The 27,878-nt window shown below is 42.9% G+C and overlaps 4 protein-coding genes across 10 annotated transcripts; 1 reads left to right on the forward strand and 3 right to left on the reverse strand.

Moving 5' to 3' along the window:
• Positions 1 to 147: 147 nt before the first annotated feature.
• Positions 148 to 9,662, reverse strand: LOC147328551 (uncharacterized). 5 transcript variants are annotated; one of them, XM_086296999.1, is made up of 11 exons: positions 9,599 to 9,662; positions 6,217 to 6,283; positions 5,323 to 5,613; positions 4,983 to 5,093; positions 4,770 to 4,885; positions 4,559 to 4,667; positions 4,320 to 4,456; positions 2,492 to 4,020; positions 2,320 to 2,412; positions 2,138 to 2,211; positions 148 to 781 (listed from the first exon to the last, which is right to left on the reverse strand). In XM_086296999.1, exons 3-11 carry the CDS (start codon positions 5,533 to 5,535, stop codon positions 461 to 463), a joined length of 2,703 nt encoding a protein of 900 aa, XP_086153125.1. In that variant the 5' UTR covers positions 5,536 to 5,613; positions 6,217 to 6,283; positions 9,599 to 9,662; the 3' UTR covers positions 148 to 460. The 5 variants fall into 5 exon arrangements, 4 of the variants coding, with proteins under 4 accessions (XP_086153125.1, XP_086153124.1, XP_086153127.1 ...); XM_086296998.1 differs by lacking the exon at positions 9,599 to 9,662 and adding an exon at positions 6,361 to 6,700; XR_015129967.1 differs by lacking the exon at positions 9,599 to 9,662 and adding an exon at positions 6,361 to 6,699 and having other exon boundaries at positions 718 to 781; positions 2,320 to 2,401.
• On the forward strand, positions 7,910 to 13,635 carry LOC147328552 (group XIIB secretory phospholipase A2-like protein). Its single transcript, XM_086297002.1, has 4 exons — positions 7,910 to 8,247; positions 9,919 to 10,007; positions 11,294 to 11,459; positions 11,594 to 13,635. Exons 1-4 carry the CDS (start codon positions 7,980 to 7,982, stop codon positions 11,710 to 11,712), a joined length of 642 nt encoding a protein of 213 aa, XP_086153128.1. The 5' UTR covers positions 7,910 to 7,979; the 3' UTR covers positions 11,713 to 13,635.
• Positions 13,636 to 13,712: 77 nt separating this feature from the next.
• Positions 13,713 to 21,385, reverse strand: LOC147328553 (uncharacterized). Its single transcript, XM_086296997.1, has 7 exons — positions 21,115 to 21,385; positions 20,282 to 20,769; positions 19,785 to 19,922; positions 18,550 to 18,702; positions 15,810 to 18,368; positions 14,675 to 14,775; positions 13,713 to 14,043 (listed from the first exon to the last, which is right to left on the reverse strand). The coding sequence occupies exons 2-6, from the start codon at positions 20,747 to 20,749 to the stop codon at positions 14,680 to 14,682; spliced, it is 3,414 nt and encodes a 1,137-aa protein (XP_086153123.1). The 5' UTR covers positions 20,750 to 20,769; positions 21,115 to 21,385; the 3' UTR covers positions 13,713 to 14,043; positions 14,675 to 14,679.
• A 1,211-nt stretch (positions 21,386 to 22,596) lies between these two features.
• On the reverse strand, positions 22,597 to 27,808 carry LOC147328554 (uncharacterized). Of its 3 annotated transcripts, none has more exons than XM_086297003.1 (4): positions 27,648 to 27,808; positions 25,990 to 26,618; positions 25,752 to 25,859; positions 22,597 to 24,692 (listed from the first exon to the last, which is right to left on the reverse strand). In XM_086297003.1, the coding sequence occupies exons 1-4, from the start codon at positions 27,673 to 27,675 to the stop codon at positions 23,487 to 23,489; spliced, it is 1,971 nt and encodes a 656-aa protein (XP_086153129.1). In that variant the 5' UTR covers positions 27,676 to 27,808; the 3' UTR covers positions 22,597 to 23,486. The 3 variants fall into 3 exon arrangements, with proteins under 3 accessions (XP_086153129.1, XP_086153131.1, XP_086153132.1); XM_086297005.1 differs by lacking the exon at positions 27,648 to 27,808 and adding an exon at positions 27,481 to 27,641; XM_086297006.1 differs by lacking the exon at positions 27,648 to 27,808 and adding an exon at positions 27,287 to 27,419.
• Positions 27,809 to 27,878: the final 70 nt, after the last annotated feature.

The following is a 27,878-nucleotide window of genomic DNA, read 5'->3' on the forward strand; positions in this document are numbered from 1 at the left end:
TACACCTTTACCAAAACGTTTGAGGCACAAATGAGTGTTTGGGGTTATTTAATTAAAATAAACACGTTTTTAATTAAAAAATCTCTACAGTGAGCTAAATTTAAGTCACAGGAATGTATAAAAATGTTGAAAGAAAATAACACACAATGAGCCTGTTAAAACACAGGATTTACTTAAATGTGTCAGATGCTGAACACAGTTACGCGACTGATCATAAAGCAAAAAATAAAAAAAACACTGCAGGAAAAAAGTGTCAGTTTTAGTGTCATTTTCAAAAAAAACCAAAAGACTGACAGGACTGTGCAAACACTGGTAATCTGGTTTGATGCACCGATGTGATTTAGTCAAAACTTTGGTGATGCATGGATGAACAAGCAAACGTGCAGGTTTAGTGCACACTCACAGTCCCATCACTAGTATGATTTTCGCTATGATTGCATCTAACAGAGGAAACCCAACGTTAACGTCCCAGGTGGAAAACAGCGCTGTCCAGAGTCTTAAAAAGGTCCTTCAGTGGAGTCACCCCCACCCTCCCACGCCCCCTCTTTTCTTTCCTAGAGCAGTGCATCTCTCTCGGGTCGGTGTGGTGGTTGATCTCCGGTGTTGCTGGTTTCAGTGGCAGCTTGTACGTGCCAGAGTTTCTAACCTGAGGTTCGGTCACACCTGGACTGCTGAGGGTCGGCCCTGCTGTTACCTCTGAGGAGTTCTGAGGAGTTTGAAAAGAAAGCTGGTCGTCTGTTGAGCGTGCAGACGCCTTCACGGTGGGCCGACTGCTGGACGTCTGAGGAGCAGAGCACAAAGAAATAAATAGAAAAACTCACAATATTCCGGTGTAAATCATCTCTGATCAGTGTCTGTGTAAAAACTCTCACACGAACACTAAACCGCTGAAATAAACAGACTTCAGAGGCCAAACTGCTTTTTTACAGCAGTAACTACCAACTCCAAACAGGGCCCCTCACCATTTGAAAAATACTAACTAAATACTAACCAAACAATGCTGAAATGCAGTATTATATTTGACTGCCGATGAACAATAATATGAAAGGTGAAACCTTTTTGGATTTTGAACAGTTGGCCCTGCAGCCATGCCAGCCCATTGTGACCAATTTGTCACATTTTTATTTTGTATTTTTCTCTCCAATTATTCGATTAGCTTAATGCATACGTACCTAAATCTTAAAACAGATAAATGTGTACAATCACCACTGAAAATAAACAGACAATAAATGTGAGCAGTAACAAAACTTAAGTTAAAAGCTGTATTTTCTTCCTACCAGTCTCAAAAATATAGTCTTTCATCAAATTTATGGGAAATTTAAGTCATTTTATGCTCTTAATTTTGTTGATTTTTCAGGCTTTAAAACTTTTGAAGAACTCTCGGGAACCTTGTCGATGTAAAGAATTACTGCCTGTGGAGGCTGATGAGGCTGAAGAGAGCATCTCTGGACCCAGTGGAGGTGGTGAGTGACAGGAGAACGGCGGCTAAGCTGTCATCCCTGATGGACAACGTCTCCCACCCCATGCAGCAGACTGTGACAGCACTGAGCAGCTCCTTCAGTGGGAGACTGCGGCACCCACGGTGTGGGACGGAGAGATTTCGCAGGTCTTTCCTCCCCACTGCTGTCAGACTCCATAATAAAGACTTTAACTGATCAAGCACACACATCCATACATATGCAATAATACTAAGTGCAATAATCCTTTCTGTCATCGTTGTATTTTTACTCAGTTGTATATAGTATTTGTATTTGTATTCTATTTTTATCTTATTGTATATTTATTTTATTTTATTCTACTGTATATAGTATTTTATTTTATTCTATTCTGTACAGTTGTGTACTGTATTTATTCTTATTGTATTCTAATTTTTGCCTCATAACTTTTGCACTGTCCACTTCCTGCTGTGACAAAACAAATTTCCCACGTGTGGGACTAATAAAGGTTATCTTATCTTATCTTATCTTATCTTACTTCTCTTCCACACTAACAGTCTTGCAGATAAAGAAGTACAGTTTGAACTGATCCTGATTCTTTGAAAACAGCAGATTCTTTCTGCTTCTTCTTCTTCTTTCTGCTCAGTTTGGGGGCGTGGCCTAAACCTAAACTGTTTTATGTTAAACATGCATTCACGTACCCGATGCTTCTTTTCTTCGTGCTGTTGTTTTCCAAAAGTGTGCCCGACGCGACCTTTGTTGCTCATTTCTAGTTCTGAAATTTAAAAAAAAAAAACAAAAAAAAAACTGATTTCTGTTTCATTCCACTAAAATTTTATTTAAAGTATTTAATGTTTTTAGGGGGCGTGAATAAACGGCGCACCACTGATCTGAATGCCGCCCCGCTGCTCTCCATCCTCCTGGTATGGGCTCAGGCTCACAAACAGGGATTTCAGGACTGAATCCTTAGGCGCCCCTATGGCAGACGTTAAGAGCACATTTCAGACACACAAATGGACATTAGACATTTTTGTACGTGTTGAGCGCATCCTTACTTGTGGGCGATGAGACGTGAGGCAGTTGCTGCTGTGCCGGAGTTTCAGATGGATTCGGACCACCCGGAGCTGGACTGGAGGAAGTCTCCTTGATTGAATCCTGCACGATGCTGCAAGCTGGATCTGCTGGCTGCTTCACAGGATCAGGCTCAGCTTCAGAGGTTGTGGAGCAACTATCAGGACTTTGTTTAACATCAGTTTGGACCTGGCACGAAGGAGCCAACTCTACATTAGAAACGCTTTGAAAAGGACTTTCAGCTGACGCCTGACTGCAGGGAGGCAAACTCAAAGTCTCAGAGAGGGGGTTTGCAAAAAGGCTGAGGAAGGAAGCAGCAGAGGTTTTCTCAGGTTTGACTTCAGTTTTTAAATGTCCTTCTTTGCTGGTGAAATGTGCAGGCTGTGAGGCTCTCACTGGGTCAGGTGTCGGTGTCACGCTCTCAGCGATTGGGTTTTTAAAAAGGCAACTGAAGGGGATTTTCTGAGTCTTTTTACGTCCAGCTGAACAATCGGATAGAGTTGGAGTCTCCCCGCTGCACTCCGGTGACATTTTAGCAGAACAGCGTTTCTGTGTACCGGGTTGGAAGACAGATTTGGTCTTTCTTTGGTACCGAGGGATCTCAGCAAGCTGCTTTGCTGCAAAATGGTGAACGGCAATGTTTGCAGAGTCACTCGTCTTAATGGAGCCATCTGCAGGTTCAACAGGAGCAGAAGTTCTGCTTTTAAACTCTGAGACGCCTGAAGAGGGAGAAATACCCGAGAGATGTTTAGGAGGACGGGTGTTATCTGTAGGAAGCTGTGAGCTTTCATTCATGTCCGATTTGCTTTTGGAAGATGCAGGATTATCTTCATCTATAACAGGAGGATGCAAACGCTCCAGTTTAACTTCATGAAAAGCCATTTCAGCAGATTTCAGGGACTCTGGTATAGCTCCACATTGCTGAGTACCAGAGGAAAGAATAAGATCAGAGCTAGAAATCAGGCTGTCGTGCACTTGTAGGGAAGACAGGCTCTTGTACATTTTCTTGAAGGGTTTGTTTGGCTCATGTTTGATACTCAGTGAGACTTTTTGTACTTGATGTTGTGAACTTAAGAGAGGATCCTGGATTTCCTCAGTTTTTACACTTGAAGCAGTGAGTCTTTGACCAAGGGTGTAATTTTCCACTGATTTTAAGGACCTGAGGACAGCATCAACAGAATAGGGAACTTCCTTTTGTGTCGTGGAGCCTAAAGTGGCCTCGGTGGTGGTCTCTGCGGCAGAAGGGGTAGTAGATTCTTTGCTTTCAGGAGTATTATAGAAGCTAGGGAAAGACCTGTACAGCTGAGGTCCAAGCATGGCTTCCACTGAATAACAAACTGGCTCCGGGCAGTTACTGCTGGTTGATGAAGGGCTGTGAGGTCGGGCGGTGTCTGCTGCACACCGAAGAACAGCTTCATCTGTAACTGTGGCCATTTCTTGTATCTGGTGTACTGAGGGTTCCCCTTCTGTAGCTGTAGCTGTAGCTGCATCTGCGCTGCGGTAAAAGTTAGGCCTGAAAAATAAAAATGTCCAGTGAAGGTAACGTGCATGGATTATCAGAAAAATTCCTGTTAAAGGCTAAAAGCATCGTAACAACTTAAGTTCCTCTTAGAATACAGCAGCGAGTCGTGTTCAGATTAATGTTTGCTGCTCTGTAGTCCAGAGAAAATGTAATCCATCTTTTATATACAGTCTATGCCTGCACATAAAAGCCCATCTTCTGTGTCGTCGGTCTCATATTCATGAACTAATCCTTCAATTACACTTACTGCACGTGAGGATGAGGACATGTTTAAATTCAGAGGTGCATACCTGAGCGGGTCCATGAAAACACTGGGGGTCCCCTTTGTTTCTGTCATTCCTGCCTCCTCTTTGCTCGCCGGCTGTCCCGGAGGCTCATGCTCAGCTTTTTTTGCAAGCTCAGAGAGGTCACGTTGCCATTTTAATAACTGCAGTGAAAAGAAGCAAAGCATTTACATTTGATTTCAGCACAAAGCAATGCATGCAAAACATTTTGAGACCATTTTCATGCCTGACTTCTCCATGCACACCTCATCCAACAGTTTTCCTGTGACGTCAGTAAGCGGCTCGTGAGAAAACTTGCAGTCTTCTCCTTGATAGCATTTTCCTTTTCTATGGAAAAACTTGCAAGGAAAAGACTGTGCAGCTTGGTATAGGAAATACAAGACAGCCAACAACCTCCGCTTTCATTTGGTTAACGAGATGTGTTTGTGGCAGCTTACAACAGTATATCAAAGGATATTGTGCATGTACGGACAGCTCTCCCCTTTTGTGCAGAAGCCTTGGATGTAAAATTTACAGACTTCTTTGATGAGATCGTTGTAACCCTGAATATGCTCCAGCTGGCAACTCTCAGCCTGTATCCAGGAAAGGAAAGAAAGCACATTTTTCATTTTTGCAGTCTGAAAAAAGAGATTCGGGTAAAGTTAAATAACCAGCTGTGATGCAACCTGCCTTTAGGCATCGTCCGTAAAGAAAATGTCGACAAAGTAACCGCCCGTCCACCAACAGCGCATTCTGGTCCTTGAACTCCTGAGTCATGAACCTTGGCTTCACTTGAAAGTCCTAAAAGAAAGGAGACGAGTTAAATTTGATTCCACTGAAGGATTACTTGAATTAATGTGTCCGCTTCAATAAATATTCCAACTAACGCCGAAGGATCCGAGTATCTGTTTGTACTGATGGCGTGACATGAAATGGCGAGCCAATCCATCATAAACTCAAGCTGCTGCAGCTCTAACCAGCTGATGGTGGATGGCGTTTGTAATTAAAGCCATCCTGGAGTCTTGCTTACCATCATGTCATTTTCATGTCCTCTTCCGCCTCTCCCACCTCTTCCAGACATCGGTCTTCCTTGTCCACGGGAAAATCTCCCTCTCCGTCCCTCCTTGTGCTGATATGGATCTTTCTGTCCATCCTTCTTCTTCAGATGTTTCTGCCTTTGAGATTGACGGCCTCTGTTACTGAAGCCTTTGCTCAGTCTTTGCTCACCATCGCTGTTCTGCATTAAACACACTTTGTCCTTTGTGTTATCAGCTTTGGCGTTACTTCGAGTTCTGGGTCCCTGGGCTTGGACACACGGCTTCTGCAGAAAAATAAACACATAAAAATTTGATATAAAAAAAATAAAAGTTCTACATTTTATTTTATTAGCAGCTACCGGCTGCTCCTTGGCCACAAAGGCTCACCACAGCAGGTAGGTTGGTAGAGTTTTACACCAAATGTTCACATTATAGCACTCTTCAAGCTCTTCCCTTATCATGCAAACCAGACACTCTTCAAGAAGCTCCTTTCCACCACTCCTTCAGGCACTACCCACACCAAAACAGAGCGTCTACAGCATCACTGCCAGTGCTTCCCCAATTCATCTCCTGTCTTCTCTTTCCCTTACTCATGAAGGAGCAGCTCATTTTCATCCCAGCTACCACACATTTGATACTAACCCCCCAACACTTTGATGCCAAACCCACCAGTGGAAGCTGGAGGTCACCGATTGATGAAGCGAACACATCTACATCATGATACATTAAAAGAAACAGCGCTTATCTGACACTGGCCCTCCTGTTTTTAAGCAACTCTCTTATGATTGGCTGTCGTAGAGACAGGATGGGTTGAACTCAAACTATGACAAACTAAAATATATTGTTTTAATGTGTTATGTCAAACCTTAATGCCAAGGTTAGCTCACCTTTTTGTGAGATCCAAACAGCTCGCACTGAGTTTTCCTCTTTCTCCCACCTCCCCCAGGCTCATTCCTGCCAAACAGAGAGAGTGAGTGATGAAGAGGAGGCCATAAAAACAGATCTAACCCCGGTAAACTTTCATTAAGTACCGCTGCGTGACGGCAGGCTGACCCGCACTCTTCACTCCTTCATCCACAGCGGAGAGCCTCGAGAACAGGTTCGCAAAAACCATCTTACTCCTAGTAATGTGCGTCTCTGTGTGTACAGAGCTCGGTCCGGAGTTATAAAGGTCCGATATCGAAACACAAACAGGAAATAAACGTCTTTCACTTTACGCCGTCACGCGGATCACTTTATCAGAGGTCGCTCCAGCGATCGGGGTTTCGCTTGTGTACATGACGGGACGTTATTCAGCCGTTCACATTTAACTCCGTGTAAAAAAAACCCAAAACCATTTAATTCCGTGTTCGATATTTACGTCACTCCACGTCACTTCCATACGACAGGGTCATTGGGTTAACGCTACGGACGCTTGTCGCCGCCTAGCGGTGAAGATTTGTATCGTCTCGCGTTAAACCTTGCAGTAATGGCACAGCCCTGAAACCTTTTGGATTCTCACTTGATAACAGCGCATTTTTTGAAGTTATTTACCATATTTGATCGGACAGTAATATAAAATACCAAGCCAAGTGTGTTAGACTGTCTCTCACAGAGTGATACTGAAATAAACAATCAGTGCAATCTGAGTTATCCACCTTTGTTACTTTTTTTTAAAATGTAAGATACATTATTAAAACCATGATGTTATGAAGTATGTAAGATAGTTGACAATTCAGTTTAACTGGTCCAACCCTGGTCTCAGAGGTTCAAGGAGTCCAGCAGGTTGGGAAATCAAGAGAGCAGGAAGGATGTAGAAGAGCTGAGCATCATAAAGACCAGACAGAGGTGACAGCTTAAAAGTGGTTGTTGTGGCACACTGGCCCTAACGTTTAAAAGTTGAATTAACACTGTCAGCATGTGAGCGTGCCAGACAGAAGCGGGCTTACATCATCATGCAGGTGAATCAAAGAAAGCAGTACTTTAGACAGCATTGAACCAATACGTACACACACCTAACCTCAGATCTTGTGCCACATAAAGCACCTGGCCAAAACTATTAACTCCAGCTCAATGTACAGGGTGGGCCATTTACATGGATACACCGTAATAACATGGGAATGGTTGGTGATGTTAAAGTCCTGTTTGTGGCACATTAGTATCTGTGAGGGGGCAAACTCCTCAAGATGGGTGGTGACCATTTAGAAGTCGGCCATCTTGGATACAACTGTTGTTTTTTCAATAGGAAGAGGGCCACGTGACACATCAAACTTATTGGTAATGTCACAAGAAAAACAATGGTGTGCTTGGTTTCAACGTAACTTTGTTCTTTCATGAGTTATTGACAAGTTTCTGACCACTTATAAAATGTGTTCAATGTGCTGCCCATTGTGTTGGATTGTCAATGCAATGTGTCTGCTTTGTGTGTGATTGGATCACTTTGTGTGAGCTACTGAACAAACGCACTTTGTCATCCGTCAACAGGAACAGCACAAGTTCAGATATGCTAAAAAGATGAGATAGAAGCCGGACTTTGTTCCTCCACATATGAGGCCGTCCCTGAGTCAGGTTTAAAGTTCAGGTCACGCAGACAGTTTCAGTATTACCTCACTGAGTGTCGCTCCCTCACTCTCTGAACTCTCTGTTCACACTGAGCTGCCTGTATCACAGGATGACCCGCTGGGCTCTTCTCGCTCCCGTCTTGCTGCTCCTGCTGGGCCTGTTCATCCACAGCGCTCTCAGTCAGGAGGCCGGAGACCCAGCAAATGCACCACCTGCACAGGGCCAAGCAGCTGACAGCACACAGGGAGAGGATGAAGATGGGGACTGGGGACTAGGGACCCTCCGCGACAGCTTTGAGGCCGTCGGCGGATACTTTGACTCCATGCTGGAGTTCATGGGCGGACGTGACGGAGTGTGCCAATACCGCTGCAGATATGGTAGGTCTGCTAGGTGAACATGTGGTATTACATAGTCTGGTATAAGGCCATGTATGTATCTGTGTTTGTATTATTGTAGGGCCTTTATAATAAAAAGCATACATAAATAAAATTATTGATAAACAGCAAAGCTAGATACCTGCACTGGAAATGGTCAGAGTTTCAAATTACGAGGTCAGTAAATATAAAACGCTTCAGGCTGCTCTAAACATTCAGTTTCAGGCAGCTTTTTTTTCTACTGCTGGCTCTGTATGATGTCATCCCTCATCTGCGGTCTGTGACGAGCAGCAAATTAAATCCCCGATCCTGAAAAAGTTTGAAAAGCTGTGTAAAGTGTACATAACAAGAGAATGGAAGGATTTGTAAGTCTCATAAACTCCTATTATATTCAGAATAGAACATTTGACGCTGAACGTTACACATTTTTAAACTGACAAAATGCAACATTTTGAGAAAAATGTTACGTTCATGTTAATTTGGTGGCAGGAACAAATCATAGAAAGGTTAGCAGTTCAGCACCCGAAGCCATGCTGCTGGAACAGCTTGTGGTTTAGTGTTGTTTTGCTGAAATATGCTTGGCCTTCCCTGAAAAAGGCATCATCCTGATGGGGGAAGCATGTGTTTCTCTATAACCTGTCGATACCTTTCAGTATTCATGGTGCATTTCCAGATGTGCAAGCTGCCAGATCCAAAGCCACTGATGCACCTGAGCGTCAGAGATGCAGGCTTTAGGACTGAGCACTGATGGCTGAACAAACCAGACAGTCCTGTCCTCTCTAGTGTGGAGGACACGGCATCCATGTTTTCTAAAAATAATGTCACATTTTGATGAATCTGACCACAGAAGAGTTTTTATCTTGGCCTCAGTCCATTTCAAACGTGCTCTGTCCCAAAGAAGACAGCAGATGATGTTCAGCTTTGCCCCTTCCCTCCTTATTCTCTGAATGTTTTAATGATAATCTGAGTCTTCAAGATTTTATGTTGTGTACATTACTCTGAGATTGTTTCAGACTGGCGCCCCACGTTCTTACATGTTCTTGCATGTTGGAGAGTCTCTGTCTCGAGCAAGTAGACAACGGTCTTAAACGAACTCTGCCTCCTTTTTTGAAGCATTTAATATTTAAAGCTTGAACAAAGCCGCTCTTCACCTTTGAACAGCCAGCTCTTTTAATTGTAAGAATGCCCTAAAACTGAACCCTTTATGAATACGATCATGATTCCAGTAATCCCAGTAATCATCTTATGATATTTCTAATAAACACAAATCAGCTGATTACAAATGTGCCCAGTTAGTAAGTATGTACGCACAGCTTTTGCAGATCTTCCTCTCTCACTCTGTCAGTTATCTCACCTGATAACTTCTTGATCACCTCCTTCTCTCGGAGCTAATAGGATTTATTCAGAAAGGTCTTGTACACGCTGATATTTGTCGCGGTTGTTATCTGAGCCTGGAAATGGACTGTGAACTCTGATAGGAGAGGTTTTATGTGCTGACTGGGTCAAACATCAAGTGATGTGCAACATGTCATCTATGTGCAAACATGGATCTATTTTAAATCCACGGGGGTATCAAACAGAGCCCAGCACAGTCCTGCTGGCCTGTTGCAAAACATGACCTACATTTTAATTAATTTTAATTGATTTATTTATTAATTGCTATTTCTCCCTCAGGTAAAGCTCCTGTTCCTCGTTCGGGCTACCAGATGCCAGAACCAAATGGATGTAGCTCCTACTTCTTCGGTCTTCCTATTCCAGAAGGGGTAGGTCTCTTCTGTCTGTTTAGAGCAAATTTATTTGGAAATCATCAATACTGTTATGAAAAGCTGGATCCATCTTCACAAGGCGCTTATAGAGTTTGGGTGGAGGACAATCGAGGCCCCATAGAGAGTAATGAGCATTTGCTTCTAATCAGAAAAAGTGTAAGCCAGTTTCAAGAGCTGCTGGAGCTTCGTCTTCTTTAGACTTCATGTGTCTCTCTGTGAAGCTTGAACATTAGAAGCCTCTGCTCTGTTTCTACACATTTTATTGTTTTCAGTAACCAGGACATGATTTTAGAAACATTGTTAGTGTGTTGCTCGTACATATCTTAGGATTGAGCTCCGCGCGGTGGGGCAGACACCAAAACAGATGAACAAACAGCAAGAGAGCAAACCTTAAATTAAAAAGAGCACACGTTTAGGTTTCAAACTCCAGGAGCAGGTTTCTGGGTATTATTGGTAATAAAACAAAAATATGTGACTTTCCATAACTGAGCTGTGTACAGTTAATATTTTGTCTTATCCCTGTTCTTTTACAACGCTGTGTTCATTTGTGCAGCTCGGAGGAAATCTCGTTTTGATGAAAAATTGCTTCCAGCTTGTTATGTTACTTCAGCACAGCTGGAAACAGGAGACTTGTGATTTTTACACTTTATTGATTCTGGGAGCTAAATGTCTGCTCAGCTCTACTCAAGAAAACAACTCCTACTGTGCATCTGACGAGCAACACATGACACTCAGTTCAGCATTATTTATTTATTGGTGTCTGCTAAAGTCTACATCTTTACTGTGTCTTCTAAGTAAAGAAGTGAAGTGATGAAGTGACAGCAGTTAAGACAGGAGGAAGGCTCTGTCTGCAAAGTAGTATATGCACTACATACATGCCAACACCGACTGTATATTACAGCTATTAATTAGTGGAGTTTCCATGAAGGAACAGCAAAGCAGGAGGCTGTGGGAGATGCTTTTAAAATCCAGGAGAACTTGGGAAAAACAGGAGTGTATGCAAGTAGACTGGAGGAAAAAGAGGGTGAACTCCACCTTTAATAAAGGCACTCAATCTAAAAGCATCTGAGGTGTTTACTAAAGAAATATTACTTTGTTTATGTAATAAAAAAGTACACAAAAAGTCCACACAGAGAGGCGACAGCAGAGCTGTAAAAATTCGTCCGATGTAAACAAAATAAAACCTGATCTCAGAACAAACAACAAACCTATTTCTGATGGAGCTAATAATGCTAATAATGCACTTGTACACAAACACGTTGATCTTTCCTGCTGTGTGTCAGATGGACATGGGCATCCCTGCCATGACTAAGTGCTGCAATCAGCTGGATATGTGTTACGACACCTGCGGCTCCAACAAGTATCGCTGCGACTCCAAGTTCCGCTGGTGCCTCCACAGCATCTGCTCGGACCTCAAGAAGAGCCTCGGCTTCGTGTCCAAAGTGGAAAGTCAGTAATATTTTAACCTTCCTTTCATGCACCGTCATGTTCTTCTTCGTGATATTTTAATCACTGATCTCTGACTGTTATCCGAGTACGTCAGCTTCCGTTGATCCTGTGCTGTCCTGTTTCTTATTTCTCAGCATGTGAGACTGTAGCAGACACCTTCTTCAACACAGTGTGGACTTTAGGCTGCAGACCGTACATGAACAGCCAGAGGGGAGCATGCTACTGCCCGGGAGAGGAGAAGGACGAACTTTAGATGAACAACTGGATCTTCTGTGTTTATAAAACAGTGTCAGCAGCGACCGCATTCCCAGGTGATTTTGCTCTGAGTTGTGGTGTTGCAAAGGTGGAGTAATTTATTAGGAAGTTCTTGCTTTTATCTTTTTTGAATTCCTCATGAAAACTGTATTTGTGTACATGTAGAGTTGGTTTAAAACAGTCTTTAACGATACATGACGGAGTTTCAGAGACAGTAACTGGTTCACAGCACACAGCTGCCTCTGAGTGTGTGCTGCCTTCTTTTATTTGATGGCGCATTACTGACAAAGTCAGCCCTTAGTTAAAACCATAAAAATACAGGAGAAATTTTGTCTGTATGTATGTGAAGTTTCTTCCTGTTAAAAGGGAGTTTTCCCTTCCCACTGTCACCAAGTGCTTGCTCACAGGCTTTAATGCGATTGTTGGAGTTTCTTTCTAACATTGTCGGGTCTTTACCTACAATATAAAGCGCCTTGAGGCGACTGTTGTGGAGAATTGGTACTGTAGAAATAGAACTGACGTGAACTGAATTTCTTTTGCATTAAAAACAGTTTCAAAGATAAACAAACACTAAACCTTTTGTCGTTCCATCATTTGCTTTGCACACTGAAGGACTGGACAGATGTTTTCACACATCTATTAGTGCTAGGTGTAACTTGCCACTGTAATCACATTACATTTTTTGGTCAGGCAGTAATATGATTCTGCATGAGCAGTGATAAATTACAGCAATGCAATCACATTACAGACACTAGTAATCAAGCAATTACGTTATCACTCACAGTGCGGAGGGTCTTTAATTACCTATAATGGACGTCAAGTGTGTCAAGTTTGTCCTTTTAACACAAAGAGCACATTTATCTCAGTTTTCATCTTATCTGTTTAATTTGCTGATAAAGTCTTGTGTGCTGAAACACGACAATGCTGTGATTATAACGGTATTCTAAATTTTATTTAAAATGTGGGTGACTTGGAATTTTGTGATGTTTTCTTCATCTCAGGCCACTTGTTAACCAGTTCCCAAGTAACTCAAGTTTCAAACCTTCCCCGAACATCAACACGACTCAGGTTACTTCCTTTATGAAAGACATGTTCAACATAATGTGAAAAACAGACCAGAAGGTGGCGCTACATAAAAAGCCTGAGGATCCTTCCACCATCAGCTGTAATTTATGTTATTTAGGAACTCGGCCACAAGCTGTCAGACCATGTGAAGCTACAGAGAGGAGTCAGAGGCTGTGTCCCAATTCAGGGTCTGCACGCTTGAAGTACGCGCACTACGCGTACTACGTACGGTGCGTACTATAAGTACGAGAAGTGCGGAAGTGAGAGGCTTGTGAAATGGGACGCTTCGTCGCGCTGTTCAGGTTGCCTAGCAACCATGATACTAACCGCGAGACACGTTACATACAGCTTTGTTTGACAGAAATGAAGGAGAAAAATGTTTTGTTTGCGGCAAAATTATCCACACCCACCGCCGCGCTGTGAATTGTGGGATATATGGGACCACGAAGCGTGGACCGGACCACGCTTGATATTTGGGGAAATCGACGGCGCATTTGGAGTATGCATTTGAAGCACACTTCGAATTGGGACAGCCGTCGTCGCGTGGCGGTGACGTAACCGCACTTGAAATGCGTACTTCAAGCGTGCAGACCCTGAATTGGGACACAGCCAGAGTCACCAACACCTTGCCAACTAACCGCAGAGGTCCAACCCTCCTCTGTATGTCTCAGTGTGTTTGTGCAGCTGCTGTAGGTCTGTGGACTCAGTGGACGTTTTTATTTGTTCTTTTAAGAAACAAATAAAAACGTTTTTGTTTTTTTAGACTTGCATTTAGCTAACACTTTTCTTTATGCTTTCTTGTGAAGCTGGCAAGTGATTCTTGTCTTGAAGGGTGCTATATAAATGAAATGTTCTTGCTATGTGGCCCAGTGGTTTTGTCCATATTGTGTAAATGTACAGTTAGTTATGGGTCATCAACATGCACGCCTGTTTTTGTAAGATTTCTTTATTAGTGTGACAGAGTGAATGTAAAACTGGAAACTGTACAGGCTGAAACATTTTTAACGATGAAAATATACATTTCTCATTAACAAACTACAGTACGGCCTACAAAAAATAGTTCTTGTAATCAACATTAAACAAAACTGGTGACATTCACAGAAGCACAGAGCTAAAACATGAAAGCAGACCAATAATGAACTGTGCAAAAATCTATTTCAGATGACAGAAAGGCGTTGGAGGTCAGGGACAAATGTAGAGGAAGAATTAAACATTACATGTGAACAAGGCTGAAAAAATAAAAATCTTCACCGGACACAGACGCCTGGAAAAAGGGGGAAAAATAGTTAGCAGACAGGATCAAACACATTTACATCAGCAAGCAGTTAAAGAAAAATGTAAATTCAACAAGAATTTTTCAGGACTTAAAGACATGCAGCTCTTTTTCACTGAAGCTGTGCTAATGCTGAAACCACTGCTGATAGTGGCTCTGCTGCATGAAATCAGCACTTGCTGCCAACAGATTTCATTAAAAAAAAATTGAACCCCAGTTCTGCAAAGAACTGCACGTAACCATCAGCACGTAAACCTTTGGAAAAGTGAGCTGGTTCTCTCCAAAGGAAGAACTGGAGCCGCACTGGGACATGCAACGCTACTGAGAGCAATAACCTGCAAAAATATGCCGGCTGTAACAAAAGTTGATTTTTTTTTACAGACAGAAGGTTCAACAAACATTCCAATTTCAACAAATTTACATTTCTGAAATGATTTCATGGTTCAGGCTTTAATATTACAGTCACGCTGCACGAGCTGTGCGTGATTGTTCAGCCAGTGCTCAAAAACAAAGATGGAGAACTGTAACCTGCAGAACCAGAATAACCTTTTAACTATGAATCATAGGAAACGTGCCAGGCTGAAGTGGAATTATCCTTTAATTTTCCTTTGAATATACTTACTTCGTTCAGTCTATCTCAGAGATCAGGGAGTTTGCCGGCTGCATGACTTTGGACTGAGGCATCTGGCTCGTGTTCTTTACCTTCTGGTTAAAAGCTTCAAGCTAGAAAAATAACCAAAGAGAAAAACGATTTATGATGACACGATGATGACGGCTGTCACAACAGGAAACTCGGAGCATAAAGCAGGGAAACAATTCCAGATTATAGCAGCGATAATGTAAAACATAACGACAGACTGAGATCAGGATTATGAAACAGATTCAGATGAAGTAATGATACTCAGAAAAGTATATCTAATGACATGATTGACAACTGTTACAGATGCAGGGCATCAGTCATGTCTTCAAATGTTTAAAATTCTAAAAATGGAAATGATTTTAGTGACGTGTGACAGCGTCTGCTTATGCTTAAAATACATATTGACACATCTTAAGTGTCTCAGACTGAGTACTGGGAATTCTGCTGAAGTTGATCCTCAGACCAAAAACACACATCAAAGAAATACTTTGAGCTTCCTACAGTTTTAGTTTTAGTAAAGAAAAAAATAAAGTAATAATCCATCCCCAGAATTAGATCTTTTTTCATTTTTTGCATAACAAAATTTAATAAAGTTGGGCTAAATTTTACCATCGTACTACTAAACGTTTCTGATTTAGAAGAATCTTAAAGTATATATGGAGCATTTTATTATGTAAAATACATTCATAAGTACAGGAGATAAAACACATGAAATTTTTAGGGCTGATAAAGCAGACAAAGCATCCATGGTACCAATACTCTGTTCCTCTATGCCACAGATATCACATCAGTGAGAATCTGACACATCCAAGATACTGATGCTCACACTGGGATTAAGAATTTCATGCTGATATCTCCTGCACTTAAGAAGTTATGAGGGTCAAAAATATATTTAAAAAAAAGAAAACAAATTTGAACCCCTTCTAACTGAAAATGTTCACTGGATGAAGGTAACAGCATGCATGGCTTCATTAAATATACTGAAGTAATTGTGCTCAGTGTCCTCTGAGTCACTACATTTCATTATCAACAACAACAAGCAAGGCAAATAATGGCACAACCTAACCTCTTAGCATGGCATGGCCTCAAGAGCTGGCCAAACCGACTGAACACCAACCTTTTTCCTCAGGTTCGCCTTTATTTCCTCCTCTGTTAGCTGTGGCTTCTCCTCTTTTAACTCCTCAGTGCAGGGGTCATTACCCACAGTCTTGGTGCATACCTTTGAGTCCTGTGGTGCCAGTGGTGTCTTCAATGCATTATTGTGTTTCTCTAAAATACTTTTGGGATTCCTGAAATCTTCCATAAGTTTTTTGCGACCCCGTCTCCAGTTGTGTCCACCTGTGAGGCTCTGAGAGGATGCCTGCTCGGTATTGATGACTCTCAGGCAGCGAGAAACAGAGGCTGACCCATCTTGGCCTTCGCTCACAGACAGGTCCGGGTTTGGAAATGAGGCACTGTTTGTAAGAAGGCTGGGATCAGGGAAAGCCATGTTAGGTGCCACTACAGAGCCAGGAAAGTGCGGGTAAGGTTGGCTGCTGGCAGAAAGAGAGGGAGGAGTGTTGTACTGATTGTATGACCAGTAAGGATTTGTAGCACCGCTGTAGTGGCCACTCTGGCTAAGAGCAAAATGCGAGTACTGAGACAAAATGTAGTCTGGATATGGAGAAGCAGCAGGATGAGGAAACACGGGATTTTGTGAATATGGATAAGCAGAAAAATGTTTTGAGTCTTTTCGCTCTCTGTCCCTCAGTGTTTCTCTGCTGTTCCATCGATCTCTGTGTTTCAGTCTCTCTCTGCTTCTTTCTCGCGAGCGGCTTCGTTCGGCCTTCCGCCTCCGTTTCAAATCTCTGCTGCGAGAGCGTCGACGGCATGAGGGGCTCGGGCTAGAGCTTCTAGAGGTTGACCTGGAGGAAGATGAGGACGAGGAATTTCTGTGATCTCTAAGAGAGCGCCTCTGCTGTGTCTCGTCCTCCCCTCTGCTCTCAGTCCTCCTCCTCCCTTCACTCTTCCTCACCCTCCCTTCGCTCTTGCTCCCATGCATTCTCTCCTGACTCTGGTCTGTTTTGCTGCTCCGCAGAGGAGAGCCTGATGAGGACTTCCTGCGATCTCGGTCACGAGAGTGCTTCTGGCGGCTCTCGTGCTCCTCTTTGCTGTTCACACGTTCGTTTTTTCTCCCGCACAGCCTCTCCTGAGTGCGGTTTGCCAGTTTGCTCAGCTCGTCCACGTCCAGGTTCCATCCCAGAGTTTTAAGAATGCTCTGCAGCTGTTCATGCTGCTCACTCACCGATGAGGTTTCTTCCTCCTCCTTCTTCTTCAGTGCCACCGGAGACTTTAATCGATTACTAGAGCCCAAACTGTGGTCTCTTTTGCTCTTCTTCTTCTTCTCCTCCTCCTCACCAGGTAAGAAGAGCCTCTCTCGAGTAGATGAGTCAGTCTTTTTCTCTCTACTGTTGGTCTTGTTGAGGCCTGCCAGCAGGTTTCTACCATTTGACTCGCTGTCACTGTCATCACCGAGCCCGGGAATTAGGGCACCACTCTTTAAATGCTGGCTCTTACTGTCCTGGTTGAGACCCTTCAGCAAGGGTCCACTTTTCAACGACTGGCTCTTGCTTGCCCAGTTGAGGTTCAGCCTAATGGGCTTAGTGTTTGAGAGTTGGTTCTCACTGGGTGATGTGGCTCCAGTATTTAACTGTTGGCTTTCATTGGCTTGGCTGAGGCCCGTCAGCCGGACTCCACTGTCTGACCGCACACTGTCTTTGGCTTTGTTGAGTCCAGGCTGTGGAGCACCACTGCCAGTACCTTCACTGGACTGGCTGAGGCCCCTCAGCGAGGCTCCAGTATTTAATCGTTGGCTTTCCTTTGACTGGTTGAGGCCCGGTTCACCTTCATTGGCTGTACTGAGTAGACTCTCATTTTTCTGACTGAGATCCTTCAGTGAGGATCCACTCTTCGATCGATGGCTCTCACTTTCCCATCCGTGGCTTAGAAGAATGGGTCTAGTTTTTGAGTGCTGGTTCTCGCTAGGTAGGCTGAAGCCTGACAGTGAGGCTCCGGTATTTAACTGTTGGCTTTCACTGGCGTGGTTGAAGTCTGTCAGCAGGGCTCCACTGCCTGCCCGCTCACTGTCACTGGTTTTGCTGAGTACTGGCTGTGAGGCACCGCTGCCAATACTCTTGCTGGGATGGCTGAAGCCTTTCAACGAGGCTTCAGTCTTCGACCACTGGCTCTCACTGGCCTGGCTGAGTAACAGAATGGCTCTACTGTTTGAGCACTGGTTTTCACTGGGTGGGCTGAGACCTTGCAGTGAGGCACCACTAAACAACCGTTGGCTTTCCTTTCTCTGGGTGGGGCTCGGCTCAATGTCATTGTCCATGCTGAGTATACTTTCACTGGGCTGTCTGAGGCCCAGCAGCGAAGCTCCACTATTCAGCTGTTGCTTCTCAGTCCTAAAGGGTGGATCTGATTTGCTCTCCATGTCAGGGATCTGAATGTTCAGGGGCTCCTCACCTAAAGGAAGATCCTCTCTATCATTGCTCATAATCTTGTTAAACTTTTCGATGTCCACGCCTTTGTTGAGGATGCTGAGGAAGCGCTCAAAACCCTTGTTGACATTATTTTCATCCTTTGCTGGTGAAGAAATGCTTCGGCCGAGAGGTGGCAGTGACACACCAGGGACCTGAGAAGGAAAAAAAGAGATTACTGTGTCATTACTCAGAGAAGAGTAGAAAAGTAAAGCATTCTAATGTTGATCAAAGCTTCTTCTTATTTTATGATTCATTCATATAATACTGCATGTAAGTGGAGGTATGGTGTGGTTGAAATACAAAGAAAAAGCAGAAAAGCATCAACTGTACAACCTCGCCACAGTCATCCTCAGGTTTGAGCAAGTTGATGTCGACTCCTTTGTTGAGCACGCTGAGGAAGCACTCGAAACCCTTGTTGATGACGTCCTCTCTCTTAGCCGGTGATGTAACGCTTGGGCTGGAAAGAGGCCACGCAACGTCAGGGCCCTGAGAAAGGTCAGAAATTCACTTTACTGTTGAACCAGCAGATTCGTGGTGAGAAGCTCAGATGCTGTCATAAAAAGTATAATTACATGCTGCCATGATCCAGGTCTCAGGTAAACACGTCTGAAATTGTTCTCAGCACTTCCAAATCATCAGCCACTCAAAAGATAATGGCCATATTTCAGCGTTTTATAGCACATTAATAATGTTAAGACAAAAGATAACATTAGCATTTACTACTTCATTGCCATGACACAACAGAAAGACTGTCAACTGCTGGATCAACAACATAAGGACTGTACAGTAACAGCAGCTGGTTATTCCTCTGTTACAGAGGCACCTTGAACGCCTTCGTCACAAACAAACACTAACACCACAAATACATTGTAATTTGGGGGAAAACACTGTTATTCACACACATCCTGGTGGTGGTCAGAGGGCCTGGTGGCGCCAGTGTCCGGCAGCCTCGCCTCTGTCAGTGCGCCCCAGGGCAGCTGTGGCTACAATGTAGCTGCCATCACCAGTGTGTGAATGGGTGAATGACTAAATGTAGCGTAAAGCGCTTTGGGGTCCTTAGGGACTAAGTAAAGCGCTATACAAATGCAGGACATTTACATCCATCCGAAATGTTTGTTCCAATCACTTCAGCTGTGAGGGCTTTGTGTGGCACGATATTAACCCCCGATTCTTTTGTCCCTGTGATAGAACAGAGAAAACCGACTCAGTGTGTTAAAACATCTATATTTCTTTTTATTCAATAATCTTCCGGAAGAGAGAGACCCCTGCACAGCTCAAACGCCAGCTGCAGGATCTCTAACATTAGAATCATAAACTGTGCCTCATATAGGTTTTATTTTGGTACTTTACACGTCACACAGTTTCAAACATTGCTTATATGGAAAGTTCCTCTTTTCTGTGTCTTATCTATTAATATATCTGTGCACTAAAACTTCCTGTTTTTCAGTCTGGCTGAGCACTTTGTGAGTCAAAAGTGGCCTTGCTCTACAAGACTTCATTATTAAAGTACATAAAACAATATAATAGGAAAATAAGGATACTAAGGATATTGATTTCATGACACATACCTGTTCACTGTAAGGTGGTACAACAGTGTGTCTCTTCTTCATTAGAACCTTCACTCTGAGCTTCAGAGGATGCTGTTCCTGCAGCACACCGCCTTTGCTCGGGCAGGAGGAGCTCCTTCTCTCTCTGGCCGACTGCACCTGAATAATAGAAAAAGAAAGCTTTACACATGAACGAGATTTTTGAAATTGTGACAGTGAGTCAGTACGAGTCTACAAGTGATGAGGTTTCATTTCTTTTATTTTATATTAGGCCCTGTGTTTTTCAGCACTGAAAATCTCATGTAGATATTCCCTGTATAAAAAAAATAAGGCAAAAATCCTATGTACCCTACTTCATCTAAATCTCAAGTATTTATAATATGAAGGTCATATTTTTTGTTATCCAAATAAACAAAAACAAAAAAAAGAACAAAAACATCTGATTCTAAGGGGATCAGGTGGGTCGTGAAAAAAAAAGAAACACACTTTACTCTGAGAGTCTATTCAGTGCTCCTCACCTTTGAGAAATAGCTGAGGTATTGTCGCTGCATCAGAATCTCCTTCACTCTGTCTCTTAGAGTTTGACCTACACACATAGCCGGAGGCTCGTCACCGGAAACACCTGGTGGTGTCTCCACAAACCGCGTTTTCGTGGCGAGTGTAGCTTTCTTGTGCATAATTCTCTCCTCCATCTCTCTGAGGAGCTGCTTGTTTCTTGCTAGCTCTACATCCTCTTCACTGTATGGCAGCGGCTCTCCGTCCGGGTCCTCCACCTCTGGGACTTTACTATGAACATGATGAGATGAAGAACTGAGCTCTTTCCACCTCACATCACTCCTATGTGGTTCAGGAACAGTATATCTCGAGTGTTCGTGGTAAGTGTCCCACTCTCTGTAACCTCTGGAGGCATTCCCCATGCTGTGGCGGCTTGGCTCCAGAAGTCTCTGGAGTCTGTGGACAGCATCTTTCCACTCACGTTGATTCATTCTGCAGTCTCTCCAAGTGTCTAAAGCAGAAACAGTAAGTAAGAAATATGCAGCAAGTATGGGTAAAGATAGATGTGTATGTATATTGTGAAGCCATTACATCCTCCCATAATGTAAACACAAAGGCTATTTTGGACCAGCTTCGAGCTTTCATGTTGTCTTTATGTTTGTTTCACAGCAAAACCCTCAGCGTTAGCTTACATGAACGCTCCTAATGGGCAAACACAGACCCAACCAAAGTAACCAAGTAACAACCAAACCCGGCAGCCGTCACATCACACTCGTTAACGTGTGGACAGTCGGTCTAACATACTGTAAGGTGTTTACACAACTTAGCATCGTTGCTAAAAAGACTGGTCACCTACTATTGCCGTGGAAAACGAGAGCTTCTTCTTTTACATCGTGGAAAGATTTTTCATTTTTAAGCTAAGAGCCACTCGGACCAAGAACAGTGAAACTCCAACATTAATGACGTTTCGGTAGAAAAAATGGGAACCGTTAAAGCTAAACGAGCTTTTGGTGTTAACAGAAAGAGGCCATTACTGATCACATTGCTTCGGTGGTGTAGGTGAGTGAAATGTGACAGCAGCGCCCCCTGCAGGACAGAGTACTGACACTGCAGGAGAAAAACAGGTCAGGTGGTCGTAAGCCCCCCCCCCCTCCAAAAAAAAAAAAAAAAGATTCCTGGGCTGCAAAGAATTATCATTTTATAAATTTACTTACCAAATAAAACTATTTATAAAAATAAATGCATTTAGAAGCAAAAACATTTCACTATCGCTGTTTAAAGATTGCCCTTCAGACTCCAGCCTCAGATGGTTTTAAACTAACAACTACTCCGCACCTTTTAGCTGTTTGTAAATGCTCTCTACATCAGTTTATTTTTTTTATTTTTTAACTATGACGATGTATTGAACCATTATTCCTGAGATTAAACCTTAGAGAAAAAATTGCAGTTGCAACATGCCTTTTTCTTCACTCAGTATATTTCCCTTCATTATATACACACATTCATTCATTCAGTCATTTATCCTCTACTGTCCTCCTTCAGGGTCGTGAGGGTCTGGAGCCTAAAAGCTCTGATTTGATCTTTTCTGTTTGAAGTTAGTATTTTGCTTCAAAGCATTTTGTATACACTGTTTTCTCCATAAATAAGGCTATCATCATCATTATTATTATTATGATTAACTTCACCTCACTATTATTTAAAGTTACATGTTGAGTCTTGGCTCTATTTTAAAAATCACATTTTTAGAAATATATCCAAATACTTTATTCAATATTACTGCTCTAATTTTATATTGAAAATGCCATTATTTATTAAAATTTGTTACTTTGTGAGCTAATTTGTTATATTCATTTCTTTTATTGACCAAAGTACTTTTTCATGTTTTGGCTGCTATAACGGTAATTTCATTTTTGAGTAGTATTGCTTATAAAGCATCTATAGAGCATCTTATACAGCCTCTATAATTTAAACCTTTTAACCAAAATAATTCTAAATTATTATTTCAAATAAATTTCCCCTACCTTAGACATTTTAACATGATTTTATAAAGCTTTTAAAAAAACATTTGTATTCCTATCTGCTGCTTGTGGTTGGACTAAACTGAAGGTTAACAGCTGAAACCAGTTTTGCCTCTCTCGTTGGCCGAAGGCTTTTTTCTCCTGTAAAGGAAATGTGCTCTGGGTTTAAAACGTCAGTCAAATTCATTGATTAAATCATTGTTTAAAAACAAAATTGGAAATTCATATTTTCTATTACAGAGCCTTTCAGGTTAGTTGTGGCGAGAACAGCGCCACAGTAAATCTGTACACGTTCAATAACTCAGCACACAGTCAAAGTATTTGCTTTTTTGTTTAATATTATCCAGTTCAATATTTATACAGCAAATTTCTGCATGTTTACAGAATAAGAAAAATATGTAAAGAGACAGAAGTGTAGAGCATGTCTTGTAGTTGTAGGTTGGCCTTTGAACTAATTAATGAACATAAAGGCTCCTATATAAAGACAAATATGATGTCCACAAAAATAAAATGCATCAAATTTTAGTAAAACGTTAACAAAATAACACATTTTTGTACTTTCAGTATTTGTTTTTGTTTTGTTTTTTTCCTAGAGTGACCGGGCTATTATAAGCTACACCAACCAAACAACATTAAAACCACCTGCTTCATACTGCCTGAGGAGTCCAGGCATGCATGCAGGACCTCCGAGCGGACGCTGCAGTGGATCCTTTGGGTCCTGTGAACCTCTGAGAATTACAGTGGTCCAGCTTTGTAGGCTGGCTTAATAACTTGTTGTAGTATAACGGGCTGCACTGCCATACAAGAGGAGGCTGCTGCCATCAGCCCAAAGCCTGGTCTGCATCAAAGCTGTAACAATGTCAAAATAGCATCCGTGTGAATTCAAGGACCCGAGCTGTTGCTACTTCCACTGTCGGCAGTTTTAATGTTGTGGCAGACTAGTGAATGTGTGATGGGTATGAGAGCAGACCGAGAATCAAGAAGAGCTGCAGCACCACCTACAGTTTGTCATCAAACTCACGATACAGTAGCTGATAATGTCATTGTGTTGTTCTCTTAGTTGCTGCTGGACTGATTGCTTGCAAATGTTCACTGTGATGTTCTCTGATGCTTCAAATGCGTGTTTTGTGGTTAAAAAGAGACTCCCTGAAGGCCCAGCTGTTTCCATCAGTCAGTTTCAAAGTCTCACTTCCACCCTGCGCAGCCTCGTTTATCTAGGCTTTTTTTTGGTTTGAATAACCTGCAAACAGCGGGGCCTTGTCAGTGGTTTGGATTTTTGCGTTGTGTTCACTGGCTGAACTGCACTTACATTTGATTGGCTGAAATACGGCGGCTGTGGATGATTAACGTGATGCGGGAACATGTGGCTCGCTTGCGGGAGCATGGTTGGATACATGTTCATAGGCGGGATGCCGGGGTACGGGACGAAGGGTGGCATAATAACCCCCGGCCCAACATGGGGCATTGGTGGAGGCACAGGAGGTGGGTATGGCATCGGTGAGCAGTTGACCGGAGGGTACGTCGGCACCACCGGAGCAGATGGAGGTTTGGATGAAGGGTATGAGGAATTAGGAGAAAATGGTTGTAATGCAGCAGCGCTCTCCTGAGATTTCCCTTCGCAGTTCTTACTGTCCTGTACTGTGCTGCTGCTCGTCTTCTGGTCATACTCAGCAGATTTGTATACTTGATGCACATCTGTTACATCCCTCTCTGCACTGTACGAGTCTTTTTTACTGTAATAATTCTGATTTAAGGGGCTAAAACTAGATCTGCTTGATGATGATGATGCTCTACTTTGACGTCTCGGGGAAATCGGTCGCCCCGTGCCCTTCTCCCTCACAACTTTACGAGCCAAATCACCATCCTTCTTCCCATACAGCCGCTCCTGGATTCTATGAGACATTTGGCCAAGCTCTTCAAATCCCAAATCCATGCCAATGGCCTGCAGCACATCCTGCATTTGCCTACGCTTGTGTTCATCCTCAGGTGGCAGCGGCACCCTTTCCACCACCAAGGGGGACCTGGATCTGCTGCGGAAGTAGGCTTCCCTGCCATCATTCCCCTGAAGGGGCTTTTCATCAGAGAGTGGGCACCGTTTTGGGCTGATGGACCTTCGATGAGTCTGCGGGGAAACTGGTCTGCGGGACCTTTCGCTTTCACTCCAGTAGCTGTTATCCTGGTGGCTTCCTTGATTCCTCCCAGCATTGTGAGTTGGAGACCACAGATGATCAGCAGGGCTCGGTAATAAGGTTTGAGAAACGGGTTGATCGTCGTCATCCGAGGTCTGAGTCACAATCTTAGTGAGAACGTCGACATTCACGCCCTTGTTTAGCACGTCGAGGAAACGCTGGAAGCCTTTGGTTGACTTCTGCTCAGAAACAGCTGCACTTCGACTGGGTGCATCACTCTCAAAAGACTGATGGGAAGCACACAAACGTCACAGGTATAAGAGTCAAACAAATCTCTGGAAAGTTAAACATTTTCACACAATTTTCTGAGACACTTCTGAAAGCAAATCAAACACGAAACAGCAGTGTACGTGACATCTGAGAGCGGATTTGTAAAGCTACTGCAGAATAATGAGCAAGTGAAATACAATTACAGCCTATTACACCTTGTTTTCTTCTTGTAGCCGTTTATTGTGTTAATCAATATTCTGTCTGCTTTGAGGCCAGTTTTGATGTGCATCCCGTTTTGTTGTCACACTCATATTGATAAACCGTTAGAGTGGTCATTTCATTTATGTCAGGTTACAGGTGAACAGGGCTATGGGATCAGAGCCCAGATATACTGATATTCATGGTGGTGTTTTTACTGTGTGTTTTGTGCTGCATGTGTTGTAGATGTTGTAAATGCAGACAAAATTAAAATGTTAAAAGCGTTTGGCTCGGTAGACTTCTATTTCTGCATCATGTCAGAAATTTCACAAGTTCATAAAGAATAAGAAATACACGTGTGCTGAAGTGAAGTGCCAAGCTATTACTAATAAATAGGCCTATCAACTCGAGTTACACTTCTGAGAAGGTGCCAATCTACAGCAAGGTGGCTACAGCATGAGTGTAACGTTTCATGCAGTAGAAGTATTCAAGAAATATTCAAGAAGTATTTGGGATAATGCAAGAATACAATAAACACTCTCTGCAATTAGCCAAACTGCAGGCTGAGGAGCACCGGTCCTCCTCCTCCTCCCTCAGATACATGCAGGAGTGAATGCAGTGTGGTAAATACACTCAGCATTTACCACACTGCAGTAATAAAACCTGTCTTATTATGCATGTATTAATTATTATTGTTGTTGTTATTCGGCTACCCAGCAGCGTATGATGTAATGAATATTTGCTTCTTTTATTACAAATCAGTAAAACCACACAAGGGGCCAGTAAAGCTCTGATCAGGTGGCCAGAGACAAGTGGAATTACAAGGCATAATGTCTGAAGTGATAAAGATTTATCAACATGTGTAACGTCAAACCCACCTGTCGGCTCGAACCATTCAATGGATATCTTGTTCCAGCTTGGCGATAATCCTCATCATATACAGAAGTGAGAGGACTGTCCGTCCTCTCTCTGGGATTGACATAACTCTGTTTGACATGGATAAATATTTTTAATCAAACCACAAAATGATTACTTGGAATTAAAACACTATTCAAACTGATGCAAACACACAATTGAAATCTGTCCAACCCTCATTAAGCAATCATGTAAACTTACCCTCTCCTGTGATCGTGCCCTCTCTTGTGATGGATCCCGGCCCCTCTCATATTCATCTCCATCTTTGTAAGACCCTGACAGTCGTCTGTATGTTAACTCATTTAGCTGCCTGTATGGGAACTCCTCATGCAGAGGCCTGTGCCTGGAGTCCTGAGGTGTTTTCCTGTACTTGAAATCCTCATTTTGTGGTGACGCATCTTCAACATTCCTGGTTAGATGCGACCGTGAAAAACTGTCCGGTGAAGGCCTGTACGTTTTCTCCTGAGCCTCACGCCTGTACCTGTAATCCCGCTCGTCGTCATCTGCAAACCTCTGCTTTTTGTTGTCAGAGGGGTCCCGCACTGGTGAAGACATGCGTCTCCTCGCCGGGCTCTTCCTGCTCCGGTCCCTGTTCAGTGTATCTTTGCTGTACAGCCTCTTCGGAGACTCACTGTACTCCCTACTTCTTTTCCTCTCTGTGCTGCTGCGTCCATCCCCACCATATTTATGATACGACTCCCGTGGCATGTCTCTGGGAGGGTCACGCCTTTTCTCCCATCTGTTGTCATATTCATCCCGTTGCCGTGAACTTCTCTCGCTGTACTGCCGCCTGGAACTGTGTTCAGATCTGTTTGAGTACATCCTCAGACCTGAGTGATACAAAAAGAGGATAAACTTGAATAATGTCCGACTTCAAATAAACACAACCACTTATCTTGTATTAACAAGGCAAACAAAGTGCTCTCCACTTGGAATATGTCAGGATTTCTACAGTTGTTCTGTGCCTGTGGCGGTACTCCAAAGAAATTGGCTCCAAAAATTTGTGATTCTAAACTGTGTGTCTCTGTGCCAGTTATGTGACAGACGCATGTATACTCCTCAGGTTAAATGTTTAGCATCAGTTACCATGGTGATCGAGTCAGGTTAGAAGAAAGCCACATTCATGCTAAACCATTAATAGCGTTCTGGTAATAACTACCCTCGCAATTCTTCTAAGTCGGGGTTAAACTGAAGATAGCCTCATATGCTGCCTGCAGAGCTGGCCTATGAGGTGGTAAAACAGGCCAGCTCACTGTTCAATGCTACTACGGTTTACATTCAGAGATCACACTGACAAACATTCCCCCCTAGATCATAAATGCTTGATAATCACAACAGGATTGAAAGAAACAAGCAAATGTAGGTCACAATGCGTCTACAAAAATATCCAGCAAAACATAAAATAAAATTTTTTTAAAATATGAACAAACAGCAGGAGTCACAAACCAACAGTATAGGCGCGGGTGTGTCTTTAAATAGAAACTACGTGTAAAAGCACCTGCTGTAGAATTCTCTGAAAGGACGCTCAGGCATCCCAGAGCTTAGATAGTTGGCTTAATGGAGCTTTCGGTATGCCGTGACCGAGCTAACGTTAACAGCGTTGAACGTTAGCGTTCGCTGCAGCAGCTGCCTGTTAGCAGGCCACGGAATAGCTTCAGTTGGCTTTAGCAAAAGGAGAAATATCAAACTTACAACTGTATCATCGACGGGATACTATTTCCAGCTAAAATCGCTGCGTATGTGAAAACTTTCTCGTCCTAAAGTGCAGTTAAATCAGCAGGAATTAAAGCTTTGCCCCTGCTTTTGATTAACCTACTTAGCAGCATTCGCGGTGGGCTAACGAGCTAACGTAAAATTACCATTTCCGCTGGATGACTCCACTTTCATTGCAAATCAGGAAACACACACTCCCTTGGGTAAATTAAACCAGGGAAAACTGCTCAAAATATGTTTAGCAGTAAGTACGTTTCCTAAAAACATTCACAAAATGTTAAATACAGTCGGACAGCATTTTAAAAAACAGGCACTGACTGAATTCCAGGAGGTTTGTTTTTCTAATCTCCCCCCGGGGATGAAGAAGTGGGTTCGGC

Source organism: Aulonocara sp. 'chitande type north' Nkhata Bay, linkage group LG6 (genome assembly GCF_057382095.1).
Source record: "Aulonocara sp. 'chitande type north' Nkhata Bay isolate Kocher_YH1m ecotype deep benthic linkage group LG6, A_spYH_male_GT1.1, whole genome shotgun sequence".
NCBI lineage: Eukaryota > Metazoa > Chordata > Actinopteri > Cichliformes > Cichlidae > Aulonocara > Aulonocara sp. 'chitande type north' Nkhata Bay.